Source organism: Malania oleifera, chromosome 10 (genome assembly GCF_029873635.1).
Source record: "Malania oleifera isolate guangnan ecotype guangnan chromosome 10, ASM2987363v1, whole genome shotgun sequence".
Classification (NCBI taxonomy): domain Eukaryota; kingdom Viridiplantae; phylum Streptophyta; class Magnoliopsida; order Santalales; family Ximeniaceae; genus Malania; species Malania oleifera.
The window spans coordinates 31,845,291-31,859,991 of record NC_080426.1 but is presented as its reverse complement, the minus strand read 5'-3'; the positions used below and the strand labels follow the sequence as shown (position 1 = coordinate 31,859,991).

At 36.4% G+C, this 14,701-nt stretch overlaps 1 protein-coding gene across 3 annotated transcripts in view; it reads left to right on the top strand.

Moving 5' to 3' along the window:
- The first annotated feature begins 2,092 nt into the window (after nt 1-2,092).
- LOC131165711 (cytochrome c oxidase-assembly factor COX23, mitochondrial) overlaps nt 2,093-14,701 on the top strand; it is a 39,312-nt gene continuing 26,703 nt past the window's right edge. For all 3 annotated transcript variants that reach the window (XM_058123720.1, XM_058123719.1, XM_058123718.1), the window contains exon 1: nt 2,093-2,303. In XM_058123720.1, the coding sequence (XP_057979703.1) occupies nt 2,213-2,303 (91 nt within the window). In that variant the 5' untranslated portion in view covers nt 2,093-2,212. The remainder of the gene's footprint in view (nt 2,304-14,701) is intronic.

The window sequence follows — 14,701 nt, the reverse complement described above, 5'->3', positions numbered from 1 at the left end:
ATAATTACTCATAATTTTGAAATCTAATTATTACCATGAAATGCATCTTACCTAATAACTTTTTCCTTCCCCTCAGTGATAAGGTGATATTTTTTTTAATAATGGCTAATGTGAAACCTCATTCTATTCGTATCTGGGTTGTACAAATAATATTTAATTATTTAATAATGAAAATAATTCAAGTGTCCGACCAAATATTATCAAGAAGTTTTTCGATAAAAGGGCTCATCCTGAGCCAAGTAAACGATAAAGACATTCCTGAGTCGGTCAACATAGATCAAATGAAAAAGACTGTCTAGAAGAGTCGTATTTTGTGTAAAATTTTTTAAATTAAAAAAGAATGAATTAGTATAAGGGGAAATGTGATTTTTAAGCTAGAAGCTTTTTGTTTTTTTTTTTTTTCAATGTGGGGAATTTTTAGTGCCTCAAAACATTATTAGTTCAATCTTTGCACCTAAATTTGAAATTTGGCTACGATGGATTGTCTTATAATATTATTTCTTAGCATAAGATGCTGCCATGAAAATGATTGCTCAGGAATCATAATTGCACAAGCTTTTACACCTTACACTTACTGTTTACCCCTTCTTTAATTTGGCATCTCAACATGAGTTTCAAAAGAGCTAATTCAAGTTAAAATTTATACAATTTTTATTAAAAAAATGAAAAAAAAAAACAAATCTTATGTTTAATTTGCAAAATATTCAATTTTTTCTAAAAAAATGTTCATATACAACAATTTAATAGCTTAAAAAATATTTAAAAAATATTTGTACTTCATATCAAATAATTATATGGATATAGTAGATTCAATTAAATGTGTCCGTACAATTGAATAAAGGATTTTGATGAGAAAAAATGAAAAAAAAAAAGGGTAAAAAATTCTTTTTTTTATATTATATTTTCTCTATATATCAAATAACAAAAATGTTATACTTACCTTATAAATTTTACAGTTTTTATTTACCCGCTATTTTATTTACAACTATATAAAGTAATGGATAAGTAAAAGTATGATTTTTGGTAGGTAATTGTAGCACTACTTTATTAAATAATGCTAAATATAAAATTTTATTTTAATATAATTAAATATTAAAAAAATTAAATGCTAATAATGCTTAGATTAAAAATTTTATTCACTAATTTAGTATATTTTCTATTTTATTATTTTACTTTTCTTGATAACCAAATATAAAAAAAGTGAACTCCACTATATTTTTCTTTCATTTTTTTTTTTTTTACATTTTCCTAGTTTCAAATAAACCTATAGAAATTTAAAAAATATGTAATGTTCATATAAAAGCAAAGTGAAGGAGCTCAATAAATAATTTAAAAGAATAAAAAATATTTGTTCAAAAAGGCTATTAATTCGTCAATCAAGTCTTCCTTCTTTTCATTATTTTCCTTGGCACGCTTTACCTATAAATAAGGAGACTTCTATATCCTCCAAACTACAAAGTCCCAATTCTAAATATTGGGTATTCCACCAACCACAAAAATCACCCACTTCCTCAAAAGGTCAAGATACAAAAAATCTAATAAAAGTAAGCGATCTTAAATCTTCAAATTGGATTCTAACTTTAAATGATTGAACTTTATAGAGGAACTTGTCAAGTCAAATTAACTAATTCAAATGTGCATGAGTATAAAAAAAAAATCTCGAACCCAACTTTAATTTGGCCCTAATCCACTTTTATCAGAAATTACAAAAGAAAATAAAAATCGTTATCATTTAAGTCTAACTGAAGTGGTAAACTTAAGATTTTTCTGATTAAATGATTAAGGTTCAAATATTGGAATTAAGACTTTCTATTTGAGATAATATATTGACATTTAAGTGGAAAAATGTAGAAGAATGAATTCATTATCTAGAGTGTATAAAGAATCTTGTATACCATTGTTCTTTAAAAAAAATAATATCATTTTATAATAAATGTCATGGCTTTATTAATTCATAGTTGTGGCATGAAATATTTATTCTTAAAATTATTTTATTTTTATAAAATAACATAAATATTTGTAAAAGTATTTTTTTTTTTGAAAAATCATTATTATTATATTCTCGGATAATATTTTATTACTTCTCATCTTATCTATTACATTGTCACGAATAGGAATTTTTACGTCAAGGTCGTCGGACGGCCACCGGCGGAAAGATATCCGCAAGTTTATTTCGAGACTGAAGAGAGAGAGAGAGAGAGAGAGAGGAGCGATGACATCTGAAACATCTTCTTCATCGTATCCCAGTGCTGCGAGATTAGCTGATTCTATGTGCTACCCTCAATACACTGCTTCTCTAAAATGTATGCCCGCTTTATAACCCTTCTTTCTTGCCTCTCTCTCTCTCTCTCTCTCCCTCGCTCCTTATCTCTCTCACAGTTCTCGAAACCCACTAGTCTAAAATGCGAATAAACTTCAACTATTTGTGATTAATTTGAGATCATTTTTCACATTAGATTTTTTGATATTTGTTTTCCGTAACTGTTCTTTTTGCCTTGTTTCTGTGGTTTACGATCTTTCAGGTAATTTTGTGTAATTCATGCTCAATTAACACTTCCGCGGTTGAGTTCTTATACGGACGGTTTTATTTAGCCGATTCTGTGAAATAGTTATCTAGGTGTGTTGGAAACTTGATTTTGCAATTATGATTGGATGTTATTTACTCAAAATATTGGTCTTGGCAGTGGCTAAATGTAATGGAGACCTAAAGTTAAATTGATTGGGAATTTTGTGTTGAGGCACCTGCATCGGTAAATCAATAACTAAGCTAATTAGATAAAGCTTTTGATCCTTTATGAAGAGTTCTTAGTAAAACGTGCTTGTAGGTTTTGACCCTTGTGATATTTTTGACGTGTAATTAATGGTGTTGCTTAGAGGACTGCTTATTCTCAGCATGCTTAAGCATTTGATTTGAAAGGGTAGATATTAGTATTTTCCAAGTAAACTTGGGTGGCTCAATGCATCATAGGTGGTTCTGAGGTAGGTTTATGGATAGAGGCTAGAGCACCCTCAAATGCATTCTCCATTTATCATTAGGTTAGTTTCTGAATTAGGGTGTGTGATACAATATCAGGGCTATGTATTTTTTAATGGTTACTAGAAAATAGTATGGTATCTATTAGTTTTCCAAAATTTTAGGAGTTTATGGTTTACAATAACCTAAGTTTCTTGAATGACAAATTGCTTCAAATTGGACCCCCTCGTCGTGACGGGCTATTTCTCATTCCATCTCAATTGTGATGCTCAATCTCAATTCTCAACTACAGAATTAGTGAAGTCCTACACATCTGTGTTTGAGGTTTGAGTATTTGACACAATTTGACATTTGTTGATGTGGCATGATAGTGGAGATTAAATTTTATATTAATATCTGGCTTATTGTCCATAACCCGTATCATATTTGTATTTTAAATAACACATTGTATAGGGGCATTTGTTTTTTTTGGGGGTAGGGGAGAGGGGGCTTGGTAGTTGGTACCACTCACAACTAAGGACCAAGAAATGAGAATCAAGTTGTTTTTAGGAAGCCAAGTTTTGGGGAGCAAGTGAAGGGATTCTAGATTCTGGAAGGGATGTAAGATTGGGAGTTCTACTGAGAGAGAGAGAGAGAGAGAGAGAGAATTGCAAGTTGCAAGGTTTTAAAAAATCTCACTAGTGGAGTAAGGGAAGGGTACTTATAGTGCTAGGTTTCCATTTTGTCATCCTCCAATAGGAGTATGCCGCTTAGAGCCCAGTCAATGAAAAAAAGAATTTGCAGGTTTCAATAATGTGATGGGTGGTGGAAGATTAGAGAGGGTAGGATTCATGTTGCATATGACAAGTAGCATATGCGTGAGGTAGCTATGGGCTAAACCGGTTGGGTCACTCTTTAACAAACCTCAATTCTAGCCCACCAAGTCAAAATTCATTAGAAAATTTTGTGATCCTAATTAATCAAGATCCTGCTATGTACCCCATGATCAATTTGGGCAATCCAGGCTAAGCATGTGCTAGGTATGGTCTCTACAAAGGTATAAAAACGAAACAGTCAATAATTTCTTAATTGTAGGCCCATTTTGGGATTAATTCAAGATTAAGAGTTAAAACGGGAAATAACAACATTTGCATATAGCCCCGTCCACATGAAATCCTTTGGATAGTCCAAAGGAGTTTTCATGCACCAAAATTATTAGTTGCAGGAGAAAGCAGCCAATGATTGGAAGTTTCAAAAAGATTTGTCAAGAAAGATCTAAGGAAATACGACATTCTTTCAGTGATCATAGAAAGACACAAAAGGATATGGGAAGTATGTGGGAGGAATCCTTACGCTTCATTCCCAAGTAAACGAAGTAATGGTCTCAAATTCTAGGAGGAAATCCAAGGAAGAAGAGAATTCAAGGGAGAGAAGAGAGGCAATTCCAGGCCAGCTCCAACTGTCGCATCAATGTCAATCCAAAAAGGTTGTTTTTGATATGAATAGAAGAAATAACAATGCATTTGTTTGCCAAATGTGTGTGTATATAAATACACACACCTACACACACATATATATATATATATATATATATATACATATATATATAAGACAAATTTATTTGTTGTATGTGTATTTGAAAGAAAAAGAATGGCAAAAAATGGGTGTTGTGTGGCTGGTGCTGTGCAAACCTTGGTAGGGCTGCCACTTTGTGGGGGTCTGCCTTGTCCAGAGCTGGCTTGGTATGGGGACTTGGCTTCTGTGGGGATGGCTCGGGGATGGCCTCACTCGATTCCTAGCCCTATACTTAGGGTTTGCACTTGCGTATTGAGGCTGAACTTTTGTGCATGAGGGTCTTTCCCCTCTGTTTGGGTTTCCTTGCACACATGATCTTGCACTGTGCGAACTAGCTCAGCAAATGAGGTTCCCCTACATGTTGGCATGAAGAGCCATGTATGCATGCTTGAAACTTTGTCCAAAGAACTTGATGGCTTTGTTCTTGGCATTCTTAGATTGCCTAAAAAAGTGAGGCAAGTGTGCATGTGTACTTTCTTTAGCATTCTTTATTTGTTGCATCAAGGGGATGGACTTAGAGAGGACTCGCCACATGGTTCTTCCTCCAAGACATGGACTCATTCTCCAGCTAGCATATTACTTTGCCTTTGCCTTCTTAGTCTATTTGGCATAAAACTACTTTAGTTTCTTCCCCCAATACATCTCAATGTTAGAGTACTACTCCACCTCATTCTCCTCATATATTCAGGCACGAGAATACACCTTTTTGGTGGGAGTCTTCTCCTGTATGCACCACTATGCCTTCTCCCATTTGCATTGCCCCTCCGCTAGTTGGAATAATGGGTAGATATGGTACTAAGGCTCTCTTGATGCATTTTGCATATGGAATAATTGACTGATCTAGAGATGGTTCATAGAAGAAGGTGATTTTTTGTGTTGTTGCAAAGTCACTTGACAACAACACTTTGCAACAACACTAATTCATTTTTATTCAATATGTTAGGATTCCAAAATCAATTGGGATTTCTAATTAATATGATTCCAAAATCAATTAGGATTCTATTTAATGTTAGGATTCTTTAATGTTTGTTAGGATTCCCAAATAAGTTAGGATTCGAGGGGATACTTATAATCCAAATAGGAGTTAGTTTCTCTACCCTATATATATATGTGATCCCTGCGGAGCTTTTGTTAAGCAAGCAATGAAGTAATAACATAATTCATAGTCTTTAGCTAATTTGGAGGCAGATCCCCTCGAAGTGATCAAACCCTATTTCTCTTAATGTTTTTCATTTAAATGTCCCCAATTTCTCCACAATAAAACCCCCAGGGTCTCACCATTTGGTATCAAAGTTGGCATTCTTGTGGATGCCATTAACCCGCCAACAAAAGCAAGAACTTGGAATTTGTGATCTTCACTCATACGCAATGGCCTAAAAAATTTAGCATAATCCCAGATGGAAGCTATGCTAAAAGCTGAACTTAGCAATATGTTTAAGTCTCAATTTGAAGAGATCCAAGCATCGCTATCTTAACTACTCAATACAAATTCCCATAAAGAGAGTGAAGATGATGTCTCTAAATCAGCTAATCACAAGGAGCAGTTGTAGATGCGTGAAGGAGGTTACCAAGGAGACATTATCCTTGTATGAAGGTGGAAGGACAGTGATGACCCTACTAGTTGGGTTTCTAGGGCTGAAAAATACTTTCACTTCCATCAAGCTCCCGAAATATTTAAAGTTAAGATTGCCTTTATTAGTCTGGATGGTGATGCTATTCAATGGTATGATTGGTTTGAAAGTTGTTATGGAATGCTTTCATGGGCAGAATTTGTTTCTAGATTACTAGTCCAATTTGGCCCCACTGGATATGAGAATAGTGATGGAGAGCTTGCTAAAGTACGCCAAACTAGCACTACCTTGGAGTATCATACATGATTTGAGGGGCTATCAAATAGGACTAAAGATTGGAATGAAAGCCTACTTGTCAGTACTTTTATTGAAGGTCTCCTTCTCAGCATTCAACGTGAGGTCAAAGTGCATCGGTCACGAACTATGACTCTTGCAATTTCCTTTGCACGGTTAGAAGAAGAAAAGTTGGGAGAAGAATGACATTGCTTTAACAAGACCATTAGCAAGCAGAATGATAGCAGCACTATCACACCATCTACTTCTTACAATCCCCCTGCCAAATGATTGACTCAAGAGGAACTTAAAGAGTGAATGACAAAAGGACTATGCTGGCAATGTGATGGAAAAATGGCATAGAGGGCTCCGTTGCCGAAAAGTACAACTCTTGATGATTGAACTAGTGGAGGGGCTAGAAGAGATTGAGGATGACCCCCTTTATTTAGATAAAAAAGGTATTAAATCTGATGATAATGATGAATTTATCACTTCTTCAATTCATGCTTTAGTTGGTTATGCTAATCCTCAAACCATGAAAATTAGTGGCTTCCTAAAACACCAAACTATTACTATCTTGATTGATACGGGTAGCACTAATAATTTCATGGACACCTAACATTTCTTGTGGAGCAATGTGAAAAGTTTGATGTGAGGGTTGCGAATGGAAAGACCTTGACATGTCAAAGCAAGTGTCCGATGATTAAACTTTCTATGCAAAATCATAGGTTGTATGTTGATTTCTTTTTTCTGCCACTATAAAACTATGAAGTGGTTTTGGGTATTGAATGGTTAAAGACATTAGGTGATATAACTTGGAATTTCTCTAAACTGGTCATAAAGTTCATTGTGAATGGCCAGAGAGTGACTCTTAAAAAGGAGTGACTTGGCTGCCTGGCACAACTTTGAGCATCAAAGGAGTTACAACATTAATGTGGGCAGGATGGAGGGCTAGAATCTCTTATTTCAGGTTTTTCTGACCTATTTAAGGAGCCACAGAGATTGCTACCTTAGCGAAAGCATGATCACTGCCTTCCTTTACTGCCAGATCATTTAGGTCATTTGCGAGCCTGTACTCACCACTCTTCGTGAGCATCATCTGTTTGTCAAGAAATATAATTGCAGTTTTGCTCGACCACATGTGGAATACTTTAGGCATATTGTTTCCCAAGAAGGTGTTTCAGTTGACCCTTCTAAAATACAAGTGATGACAAACTGGCCTATTCCACAAACAATGAAAATGTTGTGAGGATTCTTGGGGTTGACTGGTTACTACTGCAAGTTTGTTAAGGATTATGGAATGATTAGAGCTCCACTGACCACTTTACTCAAAAAAGATTCATTCAAATGGAGTAAGGAAGTTGAACAAGCCTTTTTCAAGCTTAAGCACACAATGACCACCACACTAGTTCTTGCATTGCTAGATTAAACGAGGTATTCATCATTTAGTTTGATGCATTAGATTTGACATTGGTGTAGTTTTAATGCAAGACAAATGCCCCATTGCTTTTACCCCTTTTCTCCATTCCTCATTGGCATGACCAACAAAGAGATGCTGCTCAATGTTCATGTAGCTACAAATTGGAGAGATTCTCGGAATTTATTGCTGCTCAGCCTCGAGGACAAGGCTGAGTTGAAGGAGTCGGTAATGTTAGGATTCCCAAATCAATTGGGGTTTCTAATTAATATGATTCCCAAATCAGTTAGGATTCTATTTAATGTTAGGATTATTTAATGTTTATTAGTTAGGATTCCCAAATCAATTGGGATTTCTAATTAATATGAATCCTAAATAAATTAGGATTCTATTTATTGTTAGGATTATTTAATGTTTGTTAGGATTTCCAAATCAGTTAGGATTCAAGGGGATAATAGCCTTTGGCTAATTTGAAGGTAGATCCCCTCGAAGTGATCAAACCCAATTTCTCTTAATATTTTCCATTCTTTAAATTTTCCTAATTTCTCCACGATAAAACCCTAGGGTCTCATTGGGAAGCTGCATCAACTATTAGGTACTCATTGGGATACTATTTCCTGATTGTAGTTGGATTTCATGATTCAAATGATGGAGTTTTTGCGGAGGACTGGTTTCAATATGGATCAACACACAAAGAAACCAACAATCTTCTGGGTCTGGGAGGGTATGACGTAGTATTTTGTTTGATCGGTCATTGATGTATTCTTCTATTGTCTGCTGTCCATAATTGTACTTGACGATGTGGGCATGATATTGCTGGAAGCAATGAACAAATTTTTTTTTTTCTTGAGATGTTGTATAATTTTTTTCTTGTTTTTTTTAAAGATGCACATAGAGAATAGCATGCTCTTTCAAGAATATGAAAAATGGTTGAATGCTTCGTCATGGCTTCTTTCATTCATCAAAGAGTAGTCTTGCGTTATAATATCATGATTTTTTTAAACATACTGCAAACTAATTGGAGCACTCACAACAATCGTCTTAGAGTAGGTTTTGGTCGGGGAGAAATGGAGAGGAGAAGAGGGAAAAAAAAAGTTTCTCTTCACTTACCTTGTTGGCTCATATAAAGAGGGAAGGAGGAAAGAAGGGGAGAGAAATTGAGAGAAAAAGGCCCACCTTAGAGATTTGGAAAAAAAGAAGAGAAACCAACTCATAACTTTGCAAAAGACAATTATGCCCTCAACAAAATAAAAAAATTCTAAAATCACAAATATTATTTATGTTATTTTATTTTTATATGGTTTAATTATTTTTTAAAAATATAGTCAATGAAAATTTTATGATCATGGAGTTTAATGTGCTTATAGGCTGCTTTCTCATTTAATAGAATTTTGTGCAATTGAATTATTATGAGGGAATCATTATCATGTGCTTTTCTTACAAGGGCAGTATTGTAAAATTACTACATACTGTTTCTTTTCTTTTCTCTTCCATTGGTTGAATCAAATGGGGAAAAAAATAGATTTTCTTCAGGTTCCCCTCTTGTTGAGCAGAACATACAAGAAAGAAACAACTTTCTTTTCACTTCTCTTCTCTCCAATTAATTTTTTCTCTTTTTCTCCAATTCTCTCCAACCAATGCAATCTTGGGATTGAGAAGTTCAAAACGTCTGCTATTGTGGACCTCATGGGTGAGTGAGAGCCTTCCCCCTTGAGGCCAAGCTTGGAGTTCACAATGAATAGCTTCCATAAGACTATCACCCTCTAGAAAGGATCCCTTCTGAACCTTATTAACATGTGTGGTGCTCAGCTTTCATTGGTAGGTTGCGAGGTTCTTTTAGATATATCCCTTCTCTTTTTCAAGGCTTCAAGATCAAGGAGTCTTAGAGAGCTGGGATTGAGTCTAGCATCCAACACTAGTTTTGCAGAAGGAAATAGCACCAAGCTGGGACGATGACTTTAGTTCCATAGACAAAGGAGAATGAGTTGCCTTAAACATGCTCTTGGCGGTGCAGAGTGCCAATGGGAGCATATCATGTCATGGCACAGGATCCTCATGCACCACCATGCATACTGTGATATCCCGTGAAAGAAAGGCTTAAAAGGATTAGATGTTACTACTCATATCAACAAGGTGCATCTTTCTTTTTAGGAGCCTTTCCATAAGAACTCCACGGTTAAGCGTGCTTGACTTAGAGTAATCTTGAGATAGGTGACCTTCTGGAAAGTTTTCTCAGAAAGTGTGTGAGTGAGGACAAAACACATTGAAAAAGACACGTGTTGGTCTATGGGGCCAATCATTAGTCCGATAAGGCCCGCTCCCCCAGTTGTCTGGTCTAGGTGGAGGAGGAGAGACGTAGTGCTCCCTGGCAGACTCAGGTTGGGGCGTTACAAAATGGTATCAAAACAATTACCTAGCCAGAAGTGTGATGAGGTTCACATCGCCTGAGTTTAAAAATGTGGGTTCACAACGAGGACGTTGCGTTCTGTAAGTGGGGGAGAATGTGATACCCCGTAGAAGAAAAACTTAAAAGGAGTAGATATTACTACCCATATCAACAAGGTGCACATTTCTTTTCGGGAGCCTTCGCATAAGAGCTCCACGGTTAAGCACGTTTGGCTTGGAGTAATCTTGGGATGGGTGATCTTCTGGGAAGTTTTCTCATAAAGTGTGTGAGTGAGGACAAAACACACTGAAAAGGACACATGTTGGTCTATGGGGCCAGTCATTAGTCCGATAAGGCCTGCCCCCCCTGTTCTCTAATCCAGGTGGAGGAGGAGAGGCGTAGTGCTCTCTGGCAGACTCAGGTTGGGGCAATACACATACTATTTGTAGCAAAGTGTTTGTTGCCTTTACTTGTCCATTTCACATGATCAATATCATAAGAGTTAAGGAATTCTACAATTGTCATAAAGTATGTGCTTCGGGATCTCAAATGTTAGATTTGTATGCTCATTGATAAAACTTGCAACCATGGGTTTTGTAGCTTTCTTCAAAGGTATTGCTTCCACCCTCTTGGTGAAACATCCCACTACCACAGATCCATGGATTTCTTTCATGCTATGGTGATGGGTTTAATTCAATCAAGTGCACAAGTGCCGAAAGGCAATGGTGTTATGATGTTGTGGAGCTTAACTTCTTGAGTTTGGAACTTTGGATGGCAGACATTTCTTGGCATGGTCAAGGAAACTTTCTCCATGATGGACCAATTGTAACTAATGAGTATCTTCCCAACTTAATGCTTTTGACAAGCACATGAATGCACCTCTTCCAAGAAGCGATCTATCTCAAAAGCGGAGAGGCATGTAGGGGGCTTCCCAAAAAAAAAGATGTGGTGTATAGTCCTCTGTCACGCTAAAAGAACTTTTTTTGCTTTGTTTTTTATGATTCATGCATCTTCAAGTCAGGAGGGAAGTATTCTGTTATGAAAGAAAGTCAATGTGTGAACTATGCTAATTCTTTGAGCTTTCAAAGAACACCTATAGACGTCTAGAAGTTTGAAACTAAGAAGCATAAGAAATTGAGAACCATCCCTTCCATTGTAGAGTAGAAATATTCAACCCTTTGGAATTAGTGGTGAAGGGTTGGGGCTTCCCATAACACTGCTTATGCACTTGCCTTAATCTTTGTTGAGGTTCTTAAGTGGAAATGCATTTGGCCAATGCTCCAACAATCACATTGTGATGAAGAACATTATGTATGAGATGGAAGTGCTTTATCATCAAAACATTCTCAAGCAATAGTTGAGGGAGTTGTTCTTGATACGGGCTCCAACCATTCTCACCTCCGCTGATAGAAACCACAAGCTTTCACAATTTTTCTGGGCAAAATCCTTTTGAAAATATAGATGTCCACTTGTCTCCATCGTCTTAGGATTTGGATGTTAGATTGGCCAAGCATCCGCTAGCTAGTTGGTCAACCTCAGTGCATGCAAGCATGCATGGAATTTTCCCATCAAAGATTGTAGTATTCTTTTGTACAGTGCAAGTTGAAGGTTCCCTTAGAGCAAGTTTGCCATTTGTTTATTTGACAATGAGGTTGGAATCAGTGAATCACCATGGATGTATAGGCTATTAATGGTTATTAAGTCATTTAGCATTATTATTATTTGTTAGAGTTTTTTTAGTAATAAGTGAGAGTTAGTAAGGGTATTATGGTAATAGGTATAAATAGAGGTATCATTGAAGTTAGGTCTTCCATTTTGCCCAATTATTCAACATGGTATCAGAGCATGATTCTGAAACCTAAACCCGAATTGTTACCACCACCATAAAAAAAACTGAAGCCTAAAACACAAAATCTGCTGCATGTCTACCATTATTGAAGAATTTCCAGCAACACTATAGCCCTAGAAAACAGCCAGCAGCTGCCGGAAGTAAACCAGTTGGAGGAAATTTCCTGGGCAACACTGCCTGTTCAGGAACACAAAATCTACCATAGATTATGCAAAAACAACACCATAGTCACCCACAGAAACTGCCAATCTTCCCCCCACTGAAATCGCATCTCCAGGGAGCATCCCATGTGCTGTCATGCACCGGTCAAAGGCTGCCAGGGCAAACCCCACACGCCGGCGTGTGAAGCTACTTTCAGGCATGTTTTTTTGACCTGAAATCATCCAGCAGTGATAAAATCCCTCTATTTACATGTTGATAGAGTTTTTTTTTTCTTTTTTTTTAATATGTTTTTTTGTCCAAAGATCTCACCTTTTTTAATTACTCATTTGTGGCACCCGAGGGATGGTTGTTTGATGTTTCGTGAAGTTTTTAATCAATGATTAGTGAGTTTATTGGGTCTGAAACAGTAGGATAGCTGTGTTTTTATTCAATGTTCTAATTCCTTCCATATACCAAAATATCAAGCTGTTGGGCATGTGTTTTGCTCAAAGATCCAATCTTTGTTTTGACCATGTACTTGTGGTAATTCGTTAGTTGTTGTTTGATGTTAGTAAAAGTGATTGGTGACTCTTTTGGAGCAGTGGTAGTGTTCGTAAGCTGTTTTTGCTGAGGCTGTGGCACTCTTATATAAGTTTGTTAGTGATTTGTCCATGGTTGTTTTGGTGGTTCACCTCTCCAATTGTTCCAGTGTCATGTGTTGGTTTCTTGGGGCTGCATCTGAGTTTCTTGGTGCTGTGGCAGCCTCATGCTGATTTATTTGTGACTTGTTCATGTTGGGTTACCATATTTGTGGTTGTTCTGATTGTTCCAACAATTAATCTTGTTATAATTGGTCTGAGTTTGTGATTGTTGGGATGGAGTTTGCAAATCCCAAAAATATGGTTCCCTCATTAGTCACTTGTTTGAGTGAACTATATATTGTGACTATATCAGAGGAGTGCTAAGGTTTCTACAATATTAATCGTCTCAACAAGCATCTTATCACATTGCATCTTTTGCCCAGAAAGGTAATCCTAGAGTTTGCATGTCATCTATCTTTCCCACTAGTTCTTGGGTTATCGATTTTACTGTCACTAACCATATAACAAGTGCAATCAACTTCTTTTCTAATCTCCAATATTCTAAAAATCTACCTCAAGTTACCCTTGCTGATGGGCCCACTATTGCTGTTAAGGGGATAGGAACAGTAAATCCTACTCCTTCCATATCTTTTTTCTTTTGCTTTATATATTCCTAAATTCCCTTTCAATCTCATGTCAGTTACTAAGCTTACAAAGTCACTGAATTGTTCTATCACTTTCTTTCCCGATTCTATGGTTATTTAGGATCTAAAGACGAGGAAGACAATTGGCACAAGACGTGAGGCTTGTGGACTTTACTACTTTGAGTTGCCTTCTCCTCCCATTGCCTGCACAGTCGTAGTTACACCACTTCAAATCCATTGTCACTAGTCATCCATCCTTGGACAAGTTAAAACAGCTAGTTTCTACATTGAGGTGTGTCTAATCTTGGAAGTGAGTCTTGTCAATTGGGAAAACATCATCATGTTCCCTTTGCTTCCGGGGTCAATAAATGGATGGTTAGTCCTTTCATGCTAGTCCATTATGATATTTGGGGTCCTATTCGTGTGACGTCAAAGTTAGGGTTTCGGTACTTTGTTACATTTGTTGATGACTACTCTAGGATGACTTGATTGTATTTAATGAAACGTCTTTAGTTGTTTAAGCCCTCGGGAGCACTTAAAAAATTAGTGCTTATAGCACTTATCACTTAAAAAGTACTTTTTTGAAAAAGTGGTGTTTGGTTGATATTCCAATTAGTGTTTTTGTAAAAAGTGGTACTATACAACCACTTTTTTTTTCAAAAAATTTAAATGAATTTTAAAAAGTCATTTTGGATTGTTTTTGCCGACTTAAAAGTGGCCACTTTAGAGAGGCAGTGGCAATTTCATAATTATAACAAACTTTAGTGGCAAAATTGTAATTTTGAAGAAATCCTCCTCCTCCTCCTCCTCTCTCTCTCTCTCTCTCTCTCTCTTGCAGCAGTCCTCTTACCGTGTCTCTCCCTCTCTCCCTTTGGACTTTCCCAAGCCTCTTCTCCTCAAATCGTGCCTTCCAACTCAAATTGATCGTTCAGTTGGACTGGTCTGTCTAGATCTGTAGAGCATGGCCGCCTCTCTTTCCCCCCCAACACTCTACTTTCCAAATCTTGTAGAGTGCCACCGTGCCCTATCGATGCCTCCTCCATCTCCTCCTTCACAAGCCATCAACGCGGATTCTACCACTGCTCTTCCTTCACAAGCTATCAACGTTGCTGACAGCGGTGCCGCTGCTTCCACCAGCACTGCTGCACCTTTCTGTAGAGATTCATCTGCATATTGAAATCTGAAGGGCATATTAATTTAAATTAATATTAAATTAAATTAAATATGTTAATTTAATTGATGTAAATACTCTAATTAGAATATTATTGTTAATTAAATAATAATTATGTGTTGTTTTACTTAATAGAAAAT